Source organism: Pteronotus mesoamericanus, unplaced genomic scaffold (assembly GCF_021234165.1).
Source record: "Pteronotus mesoamericanus isolate MK-2021 breed Mesoamerican mustached bat unplaced genomic scaffold, CSHL_Meso_final scaffold_54, whole genome shotgun sequence".
Classification (NCBI taxonomy): domain Eukaryota; kingdom Metazoa; phylum Chordata; class Mammalia; order Chiroptera; family Mormoopidae; genus Pteronotus; species Pteronotus mesoamericanus.
In genome coordinates, this window is record NW_026555321.1 from 27,609,728 (window position 1) to 27,624,728 (window position 15,001).

Genomic DNA, 15,001 nt, shown 5'->3' on the forward strand with positions numbered 1-15,001 from the left:
AAGAGCCACTGAGCCTTTAAATTGTGCTAATTTAGGAAACTGTGGTTAGACTCAGCAGGTAGATTCAGAAACATACATTCCTGGTTTCATTTTTTGTTTGCCCTCAGTACCTCTCAGAGTTCTTTTTGAAAACAGTAGTCTACTTTGGCTTTTTTTTTTTTTTTTTAAACTTTGGCTTTAATGAAAGGGAGATGAGAAGGAGTGGGATGGGTGCCCCAGAGGGGCAAGGCACCCCCAGCGATCAGACTTGGTCATGCCGACTGCGACTTTCAGTTGAGAAACCCTTGGAAGCCACAAATTAGGAATGGCTCCTCCCGATCTTGGTTCTTCTCTGAGCAGGCAAAACTTCTGCATACAGGTCCTGCTTACTTAGGGAAAAGTCTTTAGAAATCATTTTCCCGCTTTATGACAGTTGTTTGGATCAGATCGTCGGGCTGTCTTTGAAAATAGGCAGGAGGCTTGTGGCAGGACCAAGGCATTGCCCCGCTCTAGGGGTTCCACGCAGCAGCCTTGGGTGATGGGGAGACCCTCAGCATTTGGGGGGACCTCCTCCCCGCAATGTGGACATGTATATATAGCAGCAACTTCAGAGAAGGAGTCCTGAGAGGCTTTCCAACTATAATAACTTAGCAACGGTGTAAGGAACAGCCGGCAGCAAGATAAAGATTTAGCCTCTCATGTGGACTCCAAGTCTTGTAAGCAACAACAGAATGAGATAAAACCTTCATTTTCATACAAAACTTTCTTTCAAAAAAGTTGAAAATAATCTAAAAATAAAGAAGCTACTTGTGGAAGGGTCTTTGACCATTTCTCTCCTCTGTTTCAGATGACAGTCATGTCCCTTTCCAGGGACCTCAAGGACGACTTTCATAGTGACACAGTGCTCTCCATTTTAAATGAGCAGCGCATTCGGGGCATTTTATGCGATGTCACTATTATTGTGGAAGACACCAAATTTAAAGCTCACAGCAATGTCCTGGCTGCTTCAAGCCTTTATTTCAAAAATATCTTTTGGAGCCATACAATCTGTATTTCCAGCCACGTCCTGGAGCTGGATGATCTCAAAGCCGAAGTGTTTACAGAAATCCTTAATTATATCTACAGCTCCACAGTTGTCGTCAAGAGACAGGAAACAGTCACTGATCTTGCAGCTGCAGGAAAAAAGCTGGGAATCTCCTTCTTGGAAGATCTGACCGATCGCAGCTTCTCAAATTCCCCAGGCCCCTATGTATTCTGCATTACCGAAAAGGGAGTGGTTAAAGAGGAAAAAAATGAAAGGAGGCATGAAGAACCAGCCATCACTAACGGGCCAAGGATCACAAATGCGTTTTCCATCATTGAAACGGAAAATAGTAATAACATGTTTTCTCCGCTGGACTTGAGGGCGAGTTTCAAAAAGGTCTCTGACTCCATGAGACCCGTGAGCCTTTGCCTGGAGAGGACTGATGTCTGTCATGAGGCAGAGCCTGTCCGCACCCTGGCGGAGCACTCCTATGCCGTTTCTTCCGTGGGTGAGTCTTACCGGAGTCCAACTGTATGTGAACGTGCTGGCAGCTCACCTGAAAAAACAGGTCAAGAAAATGGTGAAGCTCTTGTTGCAAAACCGAAAACATGTCGGAAGCCAAAGACACTCTCCACACCCCAGGATTCCGAACCAACCGCAGAGCAGATGCCACCCCCACCAGTAACCAGCGTGGAGGTTCATCAGGAAAGGAGTCCACCACCAGCTGCAGTTCTTTCTGGGTCAAAATCTCCCAACAATGAAGGAGATGTCCTTCTTCCCAGGGAAGATGAAAACAAATCCTCTGACGTCCCTGGGCCGCCAGCCGCGGAGGTCCCACCTCTCATTTACAATTGTAGCTCTTGCTCCAAATCCTTTGACAGTAGCACTTTGCTCGGGGCCCACATGCAGCTGCACAAGCCAACCCAGGACCCTTTGGTGTGCAAGTACTGCAACAAACAGTTCAGCACCCCAAACAGACTGGATCGGCACGAACAGATCTGCATGAGGTCCAGCCACATGCCCATTCCAGGAGGAAATCAGCGCTTTTTAGAAAACTATCCTACCATTGGGCAAAACGGAGCTTCCTTCACAGGTCCAGAGTCTTTATTATCTGGAAACAGGATTGGCGAATTTTCCAGTACTGGAAGTACCTTGCCAGAAATGGAACACTTGGTTAAATTTGTTAATGGTCAAATGCTCTACAGTTGTGCTGTGTGCAAGCGTAGTTATGTGACTTTATCCAGCCTCCGCAGACATGCAAACGTCCACTCATGGAGAAGAACGTATCCTTGCCATTACTGCAACAAAGTGTTTGCGTTGGCGGAGTACCGGACAAGACACGAAGTTTGGCATACGGGAGAAAGGCGGTATCAGTGCATTTTCTGCCTTGAAACTTTCATGACCTACTATATACTCAAAAACCATCAGAAGTCTTTCCATGCCATAGATCACAGACTTTCCATCAATAAAAAGACCGCAAATGGAGGCTTGAAACCTAGTGTCTATCCATATAAACTTTATAGGCTACTGCCTATGAAGTGCAAGAGGGCTCCTTACAAGAGCTACCGAAGTTCTTCCTATGAAAATGCTCGAGAAAATAGTCAGATGAATGAGCCTGTGCCTGGTCCCTATGTTATTCAGAATCCATGCAGCTCTGAATTACCAACTCTGAATTTCCAAGACAGTGTAAACACCATGACCAACAGTCCAGCTGTTCCATTGGAAACACCCACACGTCGGGACAGATCCATTTCTGCCAACGTCCAAACCACAGAAGGGACCAAATGGGGAGAGCAGACATTAAAAGTTGATCTTGACAATAACTTTTATTCAGCGGAGGTGTCCGTTGCTTCCACTGAAAATGCTGTCAACTCTAACCCCCCAGCTGGGGACGTGCCTGCTTTGTCTCTGAGTAATGGCAGTGAGAACTCGGCCTCCGTGATCAGCTACAGTGGCTCAGCGCCCTCGGTCATTGTGCACAGCAGCCAGTTTTCATCGGTGATCATGCACAGCGCCTCTGTGGCTGCCGTGTCCGGCACTAACCACAGAGCCCCTTCAGACCCCGCTGTCAGTCAGACCGTGTCAGGTGACAGCAAACCTGAGCCAGACAAAGTGGGGAGAGTGGTCAGCAGACCCAAAAGCATTAAGGAGAAAAAGAAAACCATCCCATGTAACAGGGGAGAAGTACCAGAGGAATCAAGCTATGTTGCCGATCCTGGAGGGTCACAGAGCAAAACCACAAACGTCATTAAAGAAACCAGTAAAATTGAAACCTACATCGCAAAGCCTGCTCTCCCCGGAACCTCCACAAACAGCAACGTCGCACCTCTTTGCCAAATAACAGTCAAAATTGGGAATGAAGCCATTGTGAAAAGGCATATCCTAGGATCTAAATTGTTCTATAAAAGAGGGAGAAGACCCAAGTATCAAACGCAGGAAGAGACTTTACCACGAGAGAACGAACCAGAAACCAACGGAGACAGCCCGCTTGGGCTTTGCCAATCCGAGTGCGTGGAGATGAGTGAAATGTTCGATGACGCAAGCGACCAGGATTCCACGGACAAACCATGGCGCCCTTACTACAACTACAAACCCAAAAAGAAATCCAGACAGTTGCGAAAAATGAGGAAAGCCAACTGGAGGAAAGAACATGAAAACAGGAGCCCAAGCAGTAAGTATAAATACCCGGCCGAACTGGACTGTGCTGTGGGGAAGGCTCCCCAGGAGAAGGCCTTTGAGGAAGAAGAAAATAAAGAGATGCCCAAGTTGCAGTGTGAACTCTGCGATGGAGACAAGGCCTCGGGGACTGGAAACCAAGGCAGGCCCCACCGACATGTCACCGCCAGGCCGTATGCTTGCGAGCTCTGCGCCAAGCAGTTCCAGAGCCCGTCCACACTCAAGATGCACATGAGGTGTCATACTGGCGAGAAGCCATACCAGTGCAAGACCTGTGGACGGTGCTTTTCAGTGCAGGGAAACTTACAGAAACACGAACGCATCCACCTGGGCGTCAAGGAGTTCATCTGCCAGTATTGCAACAAGGCGTTCACGCTGAACGAGACCCTCAAAATCCACGAAAGAATCCACACTGGCGAGAAGCGTTACCACTGTCAGTTCTGCTTTCAGAGTTTTTTGTACCTCTCCACAAAAAGGAATCACGAGCAGAGGCATATTCGGGAGCACAATGGAAAGGGCTTCGCCTGCTTCCAGTGCCCCAAAATTTGCAAAACAGCCGCTGCCCTTGGCATGCACCAGAAGAAACACTTATTCAAAAGCCCAAGTCAGAGGGAGAAAACAGAAGGTGATGTGTACCACGAAAACTCAGATCCGCTGGAGAATCCCCAGTTCATGGATTCTGAAGACAATGACCAAAAGGATAATGTACAAACCATTGTTGGAAATGGCCTTTGAACGGCGATACTTAGGGGAAAAAATCTTCAAAAATATGTTGGTAGGTTTGTTTATTACTATTGTTTTTTTTTAGTTAGCTGTTTTCTTCTGGTTTTGTTTTTAAGTTTCGTTTTGTCCACCTAACAGTCATGAAGGAGTGAATTGTAAAAAAGAAAATCTCATTTGTGAAAATTCCAGAAAGAGGATCCTAATATCTGCTTTGGGTTTTAGTGTTAACGTCTTGCAAAGTGCGCAAAAACAAAATAGCTGACTTCGCCAATATCCCAAGTATCTTGTGAAAGTTTATGAAGTTCTTAGCTGTGGTATTTCTGCCAGTGGAAAAACGAGTTTCATTTTAGCCTAATTTAAAACTTTCTGGTAAGTGCTAATAGGAACTGGCTGCTAAACTGTCTTTAGTCACTGGAGAAAATAAGGGTTAGACATCATGAAAATGTCATCTTCATAAGTAAGTTAAAAGGTAAATGAGCTGTAACAGTCATTCCCATTCAGCTTTTGCAATGTTGAAAATTGTTTAAATTTAATGGATACATATTAAATACTTAATATAGCTAAAAATATGTGTGAAATGAGTAATCTAAGTAGGACATTCATATATTAGAACTACTTTTCTGCAACACAAACCTTGTAAAATACATATATAAATCACTATAACTTTTAACTGTCCATGTCCCCTGTAGAGAACTATAATGATGAGCAATAGATCTGCAAATAATGAGGACTGATGTAAAAACCAGTAGAAAGCATTTTGAATATGACTTAAGAGCATGTGTGTGCTTTTAGATGGAATGCTGTTCTCTTGAACTTATGGCTGAGCTGTTACTTGAATTGGTCTATTCAAGTCACAGAAAACATAGGTCATGCCTTACCTATGGGGGAAGCCTTCCCAGAATTTACCTGTGGTTACCTGTGCTGGGTATTACTTTGCAATGGCCTCACCTCAGGAAATGAAGAAGGGTCAAATTCTTCTGAAACTCCCCGCAGTCTTCCATCCATCACAAGGCCATAAATGTGGAGGTCTGTTCCAGACAGACTTAACCAGCCTCAAGGGTTCAAGTAAGACCTGACACCTCCTATTCCACTGAACGAGTGTCTAGGAAATTTAGCACAAGGCATGCATGCAGTGGCGAGCGCTCAGACACCTGAAAGGGACAGAAAATCTAATCCCTACCACGATTAGCTTTCTTGGAGATTACTAGCTTTCTTGGAGATGACGCAGCCTACAAGTGTATACTAGTATAAAACAAAAGGACGACAGAAACACACACCCGCCCCACCCACTAAGGACTTAAGCGGGCAACAGGAAGGAATGACATTCCTTGCCTCAAATAGTAGCTCTGTTTGGGGGTGGGGAGGGAGATAGAATGTGCACGAGGGAGATAAGGTTCCATCACTTATACGCCTCAGAAATATATCCGCAAAGTCAGATGCCTTGTCTTCATGTTTGCAGACATCTAGCCACTTTGCTAAAAAACCCACCTAAGTTTCTCAGTGTTTTTTTTTATGCTGACCCATACCATCAACATTGCCTTCAAAATCTAATTGCCCTGCAGGATATTCCATCATCTGGACTAGGTTCCTGGGAAGCTGGAACTCATGAGTCTTACTTTTGAAACTGCCGTAATGGGAGGCAGAGAGAAAACATTCCTGTCTTTGGATCACAAGTATGAACAGAATCTGGAAACCAGTTCAAGGGGGGCCTGCAGCCATTCGCGTTCTTGGGGTTTGCTAGATGGAAACCCAAGGTTATCCACGGTTGCAAGGTTACAATTATGAAGAAGTAGCTCAAAGGACTCCAGTTTCTCTCTCCAAATGTTGTGATGTCGCCATGAAGAAGACTTAATATGGATTTGGGTGGGCAAGAAAGCATTTAAACACCCAGAAAAGGACATGATCAAAGCTGACCTTTTAATACTGTAGTACTTTGCTGTTAAGTAACCCCAATATTGTATCTGCATTTATCTTTTGTTCATCTACTTTCACTTACAGTATTATGTAATAGAAGAAAATGCAAGCAAATTCAACTTTATTTTATACATTGTATATATGTATACGTGCACTATTCATTTGAGTTTTGTTAAAGAGATTGTCACAAAGGGCTTATGAAAATCATTTTTGAATTGATAATTAGAATATTGAATAAGAAATCCTGTGATCTACTAATTTGTTTTATCTCAATTAGGATTATTGATCAAGGAAAATAATTGTGTATTTTAGTCATTTTGATTTGAGGTAACTCCAAATATAAAATTATTACATGTAGTGATGTCTCCCAGCCCTTACATGTGGATATTTTTAAAGTGGACTTGTATGCTGATAATTCTAGACCAAAGTAAATATGGCAGAATATTTATACATGAAAAAATAATTTTGCAAATATTTTCTATAATTGTATTATTCGTTTAAAATGTTGACAGCTTGTGTTAGTTTCAGGGAGGGGTGTATATTTTGATAAAAAAATACTTGACTTTGTAATTCTGTATATTCTATACAATTTATAGCAGAGCCGTTTTAAGACAGCCTCGTCAGATTTTTTGTTAATTGTGAAAACTTTATTATGAGTGATGTTTAAGTATGCATTGAGTACCTAATGACCAACTAGAATTAAGTGTAAACAGTGAACATAACTGTATGCTGTACAAGATATATTGTAATTTGCTGTTTTAGCATCTGTATTTTGGTTAGAAGATATTATTAAATGCAGATGTTAAGGGTTGGAAAAAGTCTAATTTTATTTTTAGAAATAATGAATATAACTTTGTTTTTGCTTGATTAAAATAGCTTGTTCCTATGTTAAGTCTCTTTTCAAATATTTTAATGGTAATTCTTTTGTGCAGCCACATGGCTGTTTCATCTGTGTGAGTCCCAGCATTACTTCACATAGTATTATTCCCTCAATCCACTTCTTTTTCCTCACTGGTTGCATTCCATGGTACCTACCTACATGCTTAGTACTCAAATGGAATATCACATTTAAAAACAAGAAGAGAAGTTGAAGTGGGCCGGATTGTATCATAAGTCCCAGAGCATTGGAAGTATTCCGCTGTCCTCATCCACAGGAAACAAATCACATTCACGCAGTGCCGGGCCCTTGACAGGGCCCGCCTTCGCCTGGGCCATTTCGTCCCGTGCTTCCCGACAGCCTTGGCGAGTGGGTGGCATCATCCACATTTTAGAGTGACTTTGAGGAGATCCCAGAGCCAGACAATCAGGATCGCAACCCAGGGCTTACCCAACACCTATGTTTTGTTCCTTCTCAATATCTTAGAGAATAATGCTTAATGTAAGCTGAACAGAGGGTGAAGAGAAAAGACATGACAAAGTAATTCAGCTTTAAGATGGTGGGGGTTACAATGACAGCTTCAAGGAGGCCATGTGAGGCTCAGCTTCCCCAGGCTCGGCGCAAGTCTGCTTCCTGAGGCCTCCATACTTTGGGCATTAGGCTTTTCTCATATCTTAGGATTTTGCCCTATAAAACCAGTTTTTAAGATTTTGTAATTTTTTTAAAGAATACAGACTGAAGCCCTGGCTGGTGGGCTCAGGGGATGGAGTGCCAGCCTGTGAACCAAAGGGTTGCCGATTTGTTCCCAGTCAGGGCATGTGCCTGGTTTGCAGGCCAGGCCCCCAGTTGGGGGCATAAGAGAGGCAAACACATTGATGGTTCTCTCCCTCTCTTTCTCCCTCCCTTCCCCTCTCTCTAAAAATAAATTTTAAAATCTTAAGAATACAGACTGAAATTATAATTTAGTGCTATTACTAGTCTATGCAAGTAATTTTTTACAGAAAAACCTGTTCCATGGTCACAGACTATACTCTAACCTTAGCTGATTATCTTCAAGAGCACAGTTAGGCACAGCAGGCCATGTAACCGTCAGTGGCTCAAGCACCGCAATCCATCACCCAATGAACTGTGGAAAATAATTCACATTTCCAGTCCTGCCCTTGCCAGTAGGGCTCAGTGGTTGAAGCATCTTCCCATAACCAAAGGGTTGCAGGTTCGATTCCCAGTCAGGGCACATACCTGGGGTGCAGGTTTACTCCCCAGGCCAGAACATGCAGTCTCTGGTCCAGGCACTGGAGGCAACCAATTGGTGCTTCTCACTTGCATGGATGTTTCTCCCCCTCTCCCTCCCTTTTTTCTTTAAAAGCAATGGGAAAAAATGTCCTTGGGTGAGGATAAAAAAAAAATTCCTTCTAATGGCTGACCAGTACCATTAATTTTGTATCTGAAGGGCAATTCAAAACTAATTCCACCAAATTTCATAACTGCTGTCTACAAAAACTAACTTCATTATCTAGCAAAAACATTTAATATGGAAAGAATCTGTAGCAATTGAGAAGGCAGCTGGATTAAAAGGGTAACAAATCACGCAAATGAATCCTGTCTATACATAGCCTTCTAATTACTTCGGGTCTTCTCATTCCTAATGCTCCTCTTCCCCTGTTCTCACCACCTGCTGGCTGACTTGGCCCCACTCCCTGTGCCTCCGTCCGTTCCCCTTTCAGCGGCAGTGATTCTTCCACTTCGCTTTCCTCCGTGTCTGAGAAATCCTCACGTTCCCCTCCCCAACCTGGCCCTCTAGTGACCTCCTCCTGGAGAAACAGTCCCCTTTGGCCCTCCCTCCCTCCCTCCCTCCCCTGCTCCCTCCAGTTTGCCACCCTTCCTCCCGATCCTTCCAGGAAGCCGCTCAGGGAGCAGGAGGGCTGGCTTGGTGTGCAATTTTTAAAGTGAAACATCCCAAATTTAGACAACTAATAGAAAAACAGGTTGGAACAGAAATGTGACTACATTTTTACTTAATTATTGACATCCAAGATATCAAATAATTCTGTTATTTCAGAATGTTTGAGACTTCAACCGCGCCTTTTTTATTAATTTTGAAAATTATGACTTCTGTGTAATTATTCCATGTCAGCAATCTCCAACCTTTTTCATCTCAGGGCACACAAATGAATTACTAAAATTTTGCAGCACACCAAAAATATATCTTTTTTTTTGCCAATCTGACAATAGAAAGTACGTATAATTTTGATCCATTCACACTGGACAGCTATTGAGTTGGTTGTTTTTATTTTATTTTATTTTTTTATTTGACAGCCTAAGGGAAAAGAGGTCAGTGCCCCTGACTGAATAGTGAGGTGCTGCATGTCTTTAAAAGTCTCGCGGCACGCTGGTTGAAAATCGCTGTTCTGTGTCATCTTTTAATAGGAAACGTTTCGAGCATATTCTTGTGGCTGGGACTGGAGTTAGGATCTGAGGCGTCCAGCAGCCTCCAAAGGGCTCAAGCTCCTTTAGTGCCCCCTGCTGTATAATGTCATAGCCTGAAAGTCTGGGTCATCACCTACTTTATACGCACCCTGGGGCATCTAATGGGAGGAAGTGACATCTCTACTTCAGAAAGGTTAGTCTCTTCACATGAGCCGTGGGGTATTGCCAGAAGAAGCTGACTCACCTCCAAGTGACCAGTTTCCCAAATTCTGACAACCCAAGATGGTGTGTAGCTCAGGTCCTGTTCATTTCTAGCTTCTCAGTTTTACTGGACCAAAAGGCCAGGTTCCACACATTGACTTGTACATGCCCAGCTTTTGTGTAAATGGGGTAAGAAGAGTGGCAGGCCATTTCCCGGGTCATTTCTGATGTTTCTCTTCCTAAAAACCAAAATGTGGGGCCACTCTTGTCATCTCTCATAGTCATGGGAACCAGCCTCCACCACTATGGTTTATGCTGAATATGACAACTTTCCAGCCACTGGGAACTCCTTACCACCCGGTGTCATTCTCACGCGCAGTCAGGAAAGCCCCCCCCGGCCTCACCCAGGGGTTGCCCACTCCACAGGCAGAGTCTGCAGCGCCCACAGGGTATGCCCACCCAGAGTCCATCCCCATCCTGAACCACATTCTGGGGATTCCCTGCCCACTTCCAGAGCTGCTCAGGCCTCTTCCCCTCCAGTGCCGCTCCCCTCGGTCCCAGGGACAAGCAAGCTGTTTGCTGAAGACGAGGACAGAGTTTGCAATGCAGTGTCAGGGTCCACAGGTGTGCGTGTGCGTGAGGCCCGGCAGGAGGGGAGGGAGCAGGGTGGGAGGTAGGAAGAAGGTATGGGAACCAGACCTGGGCCCCGCCCCTCCTGGCCGCTCTCCTTCCAGCCAGAATGCCAGAGACTGGGAATTCCAATCTCTACCCTGGCCTCCCAGTGGGTTATGAAGATACGTTTGTCAAGGGAAGAGAAGAGAGCATGTCTATTTAAGAGTTTGTGCCTGATTTAATTTTTAAATATTTAGACACACGATCTATAGAATTCTATCTGTACGCTTGCCCTTGACCATGCGAATTTTCTTCTGGGGGTTAAAGGGGCTGTCACTACTCTCTCAGGTGCCTGGTTTTCATCACACTACGTCTCTGTACGCGTTCCTGGCCAAACTGAAATGTCCGTCTCCACCTCCACCCACCCCCATCCGCAAACATCGTCATTTACCAAAGCCTCGTTCCGAAGCCCCTCTAACAGCTTCTTCCTTGCAGTATTGTACAAGGAAGCCCCTCAGACCTCTGCTTGCCTTTGCCTCAGTCACACCACGGCTTCCGGGACGACACATTTCGGTCCCACCGCTGCTGTCAGACACCCAGCTCCTCTGGGCCCAGCCCAGAGCTGACTAACTTAGCCCTGTGCTTCAAGCGTCGGCACGGCACTCTCCAACATGAGTCACCAACTACGAGTGCTGACCCCATCCTAGGGTGACCAGCCAACAGGTTTGTCTGGAACAGAGGGTTTTCCCGAGATGTGGGACTTTCAGTGCTAAACAGAGACGATCCTGGGAAAACCGGGATAACTGGTCACCCCCATGGGGCACAGGGTCTTTGGAAAGGCAAAGGGCCTCAGCAGCCAGGACGGAAGTAGTATTCCTTGGCCAATTTAAGTTTGAAACACCTGATGGGATAGTCGACTTCCCACCACCCGCTCCTGAGCAGTGAGGAAGCATGTAGGCCATGTAGCAGTCTGGCCGAGCTGTGCAAGTCTGGGCTGGGAGAATGAAGGGGAGACCCAGGGCCCCATCTCCAGACTCCTACTCAAGTCTTTTAATTATTTCACAAAGATTCCCTCTAGTTTCATTTCTCTGAACACCCTCCTGGGGAACCCAGCTCATCATTCGCCTTCCAGCTGCCCACACAAATCATCTCATCGAGTCCACTCTCAGTACAAGCGATGGCCTGTTCGGTTCTGTCCAGCCCTCTCCCCACCGCCCGCCGCCCCGCCACCCCGGGCCCTCGTGCTAAGCGTGGTGGATAGCTATGGGATTTCCCGCTGAGTCCTTTTCTATTTTTATGGCGAAAGCACCTGGATTTCCTTTAGAAACCGCGCCTTATTCCCTTTTCCCTCGGCCCTACTACTTTCAGATCCTCTGTGTTGGCTTCATTCTCAGGCAGGTTCTCTCCAATTGATGACAAAGATGTCCATGCCGAAGGGAATAACACCTGCCCCTCACCCCAACAAAAAAAGAGTCTCCAAAGAGAGCAAAGACACTTCTGGTAATAACCTTCTCTAAACATCAGGGTCTGAATTTAAACCCAGGACATTCATTCAGCATCATCAGTGATACTCTAAGATTATGCACCTCCTTGTAGGGCACATGAAAGAAAAGTCAGTCAAAGTGACCACACAACACACTGTGTTCAGCTACAGTGAACGGAGCCAGGCAGTGTGCCAAGTGCTTTAATCTCTATTCCTCAGAAGAACCTAGAGAGAAGGTACTGCCGTCACCGTTTAATAGACGCAGAAAGGCCCCAGTTCAAGGACTTCACTCTGACTGGTGAGAATCCACAGAGGAAATGAGAACCCAGTTACCGGCAGTTCCTCAACCTCAGGTATCAATATGCTGGCGCTCAGATGACGCCCTTTCCCGTCTCGCTGCTGCTCAGGGAGCGCTGGGCCTCACTCTGCGCTGCCTTCACCTGATTCTCCATCTGATCATTTGACGACTTTTACAGGTGAAGGCAAACACACTAGAATAAGTGAGTGCAGCAGTGAGGACATTTATGAAGAACTTTCTATTCCAGTTACTCCAGTTTCCAGGAACTCTCATGGTTAAGGGAAATGACTGCTTTGTACTTAACAGGAGTGGAAAGCAGCCTAATGCATTTGTATGTGCTTATGTATTATGTATGTAGTAAGGAGCCAGTCTGGGTATACAGTAAAAAAAAAAAAAAAATTTTTCAAATAGTATGAAAGGGTACACAGAGAAAAATGAGTTTCCCTCTCACCCTGATGTTCCCCTGAGAGGCACACCATGTTGCAGGCCCTGGGCTGCCGTCCGCAGGCACCCTCCGCCTGCCCAAGTCCAAATGTGTCTCTGAACTTATATACATCCTTCTTCTTTTTTTTACACAAATAAAATGATACACATAGCATTCAATATTTTATTGTTTATTTAACAATGTATCATGGAGAACCTTCCACGGTGGGTCATATGGATGTCATCTTTTTTTTTTTTTTTTTTTAATCTTTATGGTCGCTTTATTTAGATGACCGGCAATCTGAGAAGACAGTAGTTTATGTACTCTGACAGACTGTCTTAAATTCCATTTTAAACGGACCATTTTTATAAGGAGAAGAAAAGTGTAGGTAAGGGGTTTGGAATTCAGGGGAGAAGTTAATCAGATAGAAGCTGCAGCATTCTTTCATCTGTGCCTTGGGGGGTGGCCTTTCTTCAGTGGCCTGGTCAGATGGGCTCAGATACCATCTTGATGGCTCGCAGAGCTCCTCGGGCACAAAGGTGGAGCTGTTTATGGTCTCCTGCGGGCACAAAGGTGGAGCTGTTTATGGTCTCCTGGAGTCAGGGTGGGTCAGACCTTCAGTTCCTGAAACAATAGCTTTTTACATCCATTGATTAATAAGCTTATTAGCTATCACCTAAACTAAAATGTTCCAACTCTTGAGTCCCCCATCATTGCCCACTGTTAGTCTAAAGTATCTTATTTCTGTGAGACCAGTTTCATATGGAAGTATGCATTTTCCTGTTGAGCACGTATCTTAGCGTTAGGCCATCTGGTAGGGGCTTAGGCACGTATTTAATTGCAGACCATATAAGGGGCCACATTGTATGCCGACAACAGGCTATGATAAAGCACAAAACAGCTTTTAGCACAGTTGACAAAAGTTGCATACTCTCCAGCTGGGGCTATATTAGCGACCTTTAAGGAAAACATTTCCCTGTCCTTTAGCTACCACAGGTCCCCAATTATAAATATCAGAGTAGGTTATTTTCTTATTGATATGCTTAAACAAAGTATATTTTTTAAGGCTTTCCAGGGGAGTACAAACACCTATAAGACATGTAGTAAAAGTTTGTTCAACATAAGTTCCTCCTGAAAGACAAAATTCAGAGATGTTTAGAACATTATTGTTAAATATATCCAAATATTTTTATCTCATTTGAAAGGAACAAGTTCTCTATAACACAGGGTTAAACAAAAAGTAATGAGAAGAATGTAAGTCATCACTTTCAAAAGATGGCTTTCAGGTCTTCTTGAGGTTCAGCAGTCCATTGTTCCTCTGGTGATTTCTTTAATCTGCTGTGACGAACCCAAGGTTTTATTTCTGCCAACTTCACTGCGGTGGGGGTGGTAAGGAGTAGGTCCGAAGGTTCAGCCCACTTTTCTCTAGTTGGCTTCCTGGAGATCCTGTCTTCCAAGTCCTGAGTAGCACCTTCTCTCCAGGCTCAAAGGAATGTAGTGAGCCTGTAGGGGAGAGGTCTGTACTACAAACAAGGCCATTAATTACAGCTAAGTTCTGACTTAAATGCTACACATATTTCTTTACTTTAACTTCTCAGTTTTCGTACATTTCCCCCACCCCAGTTGTAGCATGAAGTGGTCACCCGTACACAATTTCATAAGGACTCAGTTAAATCCCATTTCGAGGAGCCACCCTTATCCTGAGCAGGACAATAGGCAAAACTTGATCCCAATGAAGATGAGTTCCTTTTTTTTAAATTTTAATTGATTGATTTCTTTTTTCTTTTTTTTTAAAGAAAGAGAAGAAGGGAGAAATATTGATTTGTTGTTCCACTTATTTATGCATTCATTGGTTGTTTTTTGGTTTTTTTATGATTTTATTTATTCATTTTTAGAGAGGGAACAGGAAGGCAGAAAGAGGGAGAGAAACATCAATGTGTGGTTGCCTCTCGCGTGCCCCCTACTGGGGACCTGGCCTGCAATCCAGGCTTGTGCCCTGACTGGGACTCGAACTGCCCACCCTTTGTTTCACAGGCTGGCAGTCAATCCACTGAGCCACACCAGCCAGGGTGGAGATGAGTTTCTTAACACAGCTTGGCTATATTTTTCTTCAAGGTGTGATTCATCTTCTCTACCCTTCCAGAAACCCAGGGTCTCCATGCCATGTGGACTTTCTACTTGATTTGTGAAAATTTACCAAACTGTGTAATTTCTGAAACAAAAGCAGGTCCATTATCGTTCTGGATGCTGTTGGGTAGGCCAAAGCGGGGAATTATTTCCTTCAGTAAGGCTTTCACTACCTCTGAGGATTTCTCTGTTTTAGTAGGATAGGCTTCTACCCATCCTGAAAAGGTGTCAACAAA

The 15,001-nt window shown here is 44.6% G+C and overlaps 1 protein-coding gene across 14 annotated transcripts in view; it reads left to right on the forward strand.

Moving 5' to 3' along the window:
* The window catches only part of ZBTB38 (zinc finger and BTB domain containing 38), a 113,947-nt gene extending 106,791 nt beyond the window's left edge, over positions 1-7,156 (forward strand). For 8 of the 14 annotated variants that reach the window (XM_054594894.1, XM_054594892.1, XM_054594897.1 and 5 more), the window contains one exon: positions 827-7,155. In XM_054594894.1, the coding sequence (XP_054450869.1) occupies positions 827-4,414 (3,588 nt within the window). In that variant the 3' untranslated portion in view covers positions 4,415-7,155. Of the gene's footprint in view, positions 1-826 lie in introns of all 14 variants that reach the window. The other 6 variants (XM_054594896.1, XM_054594902.1, XM_054594903.1 and 3 more) reach the window with 2 other exon arrangements.
* The last annotated feature ends 7,845 nt before the right edge of the window (positions 7,157-15,001 follow it).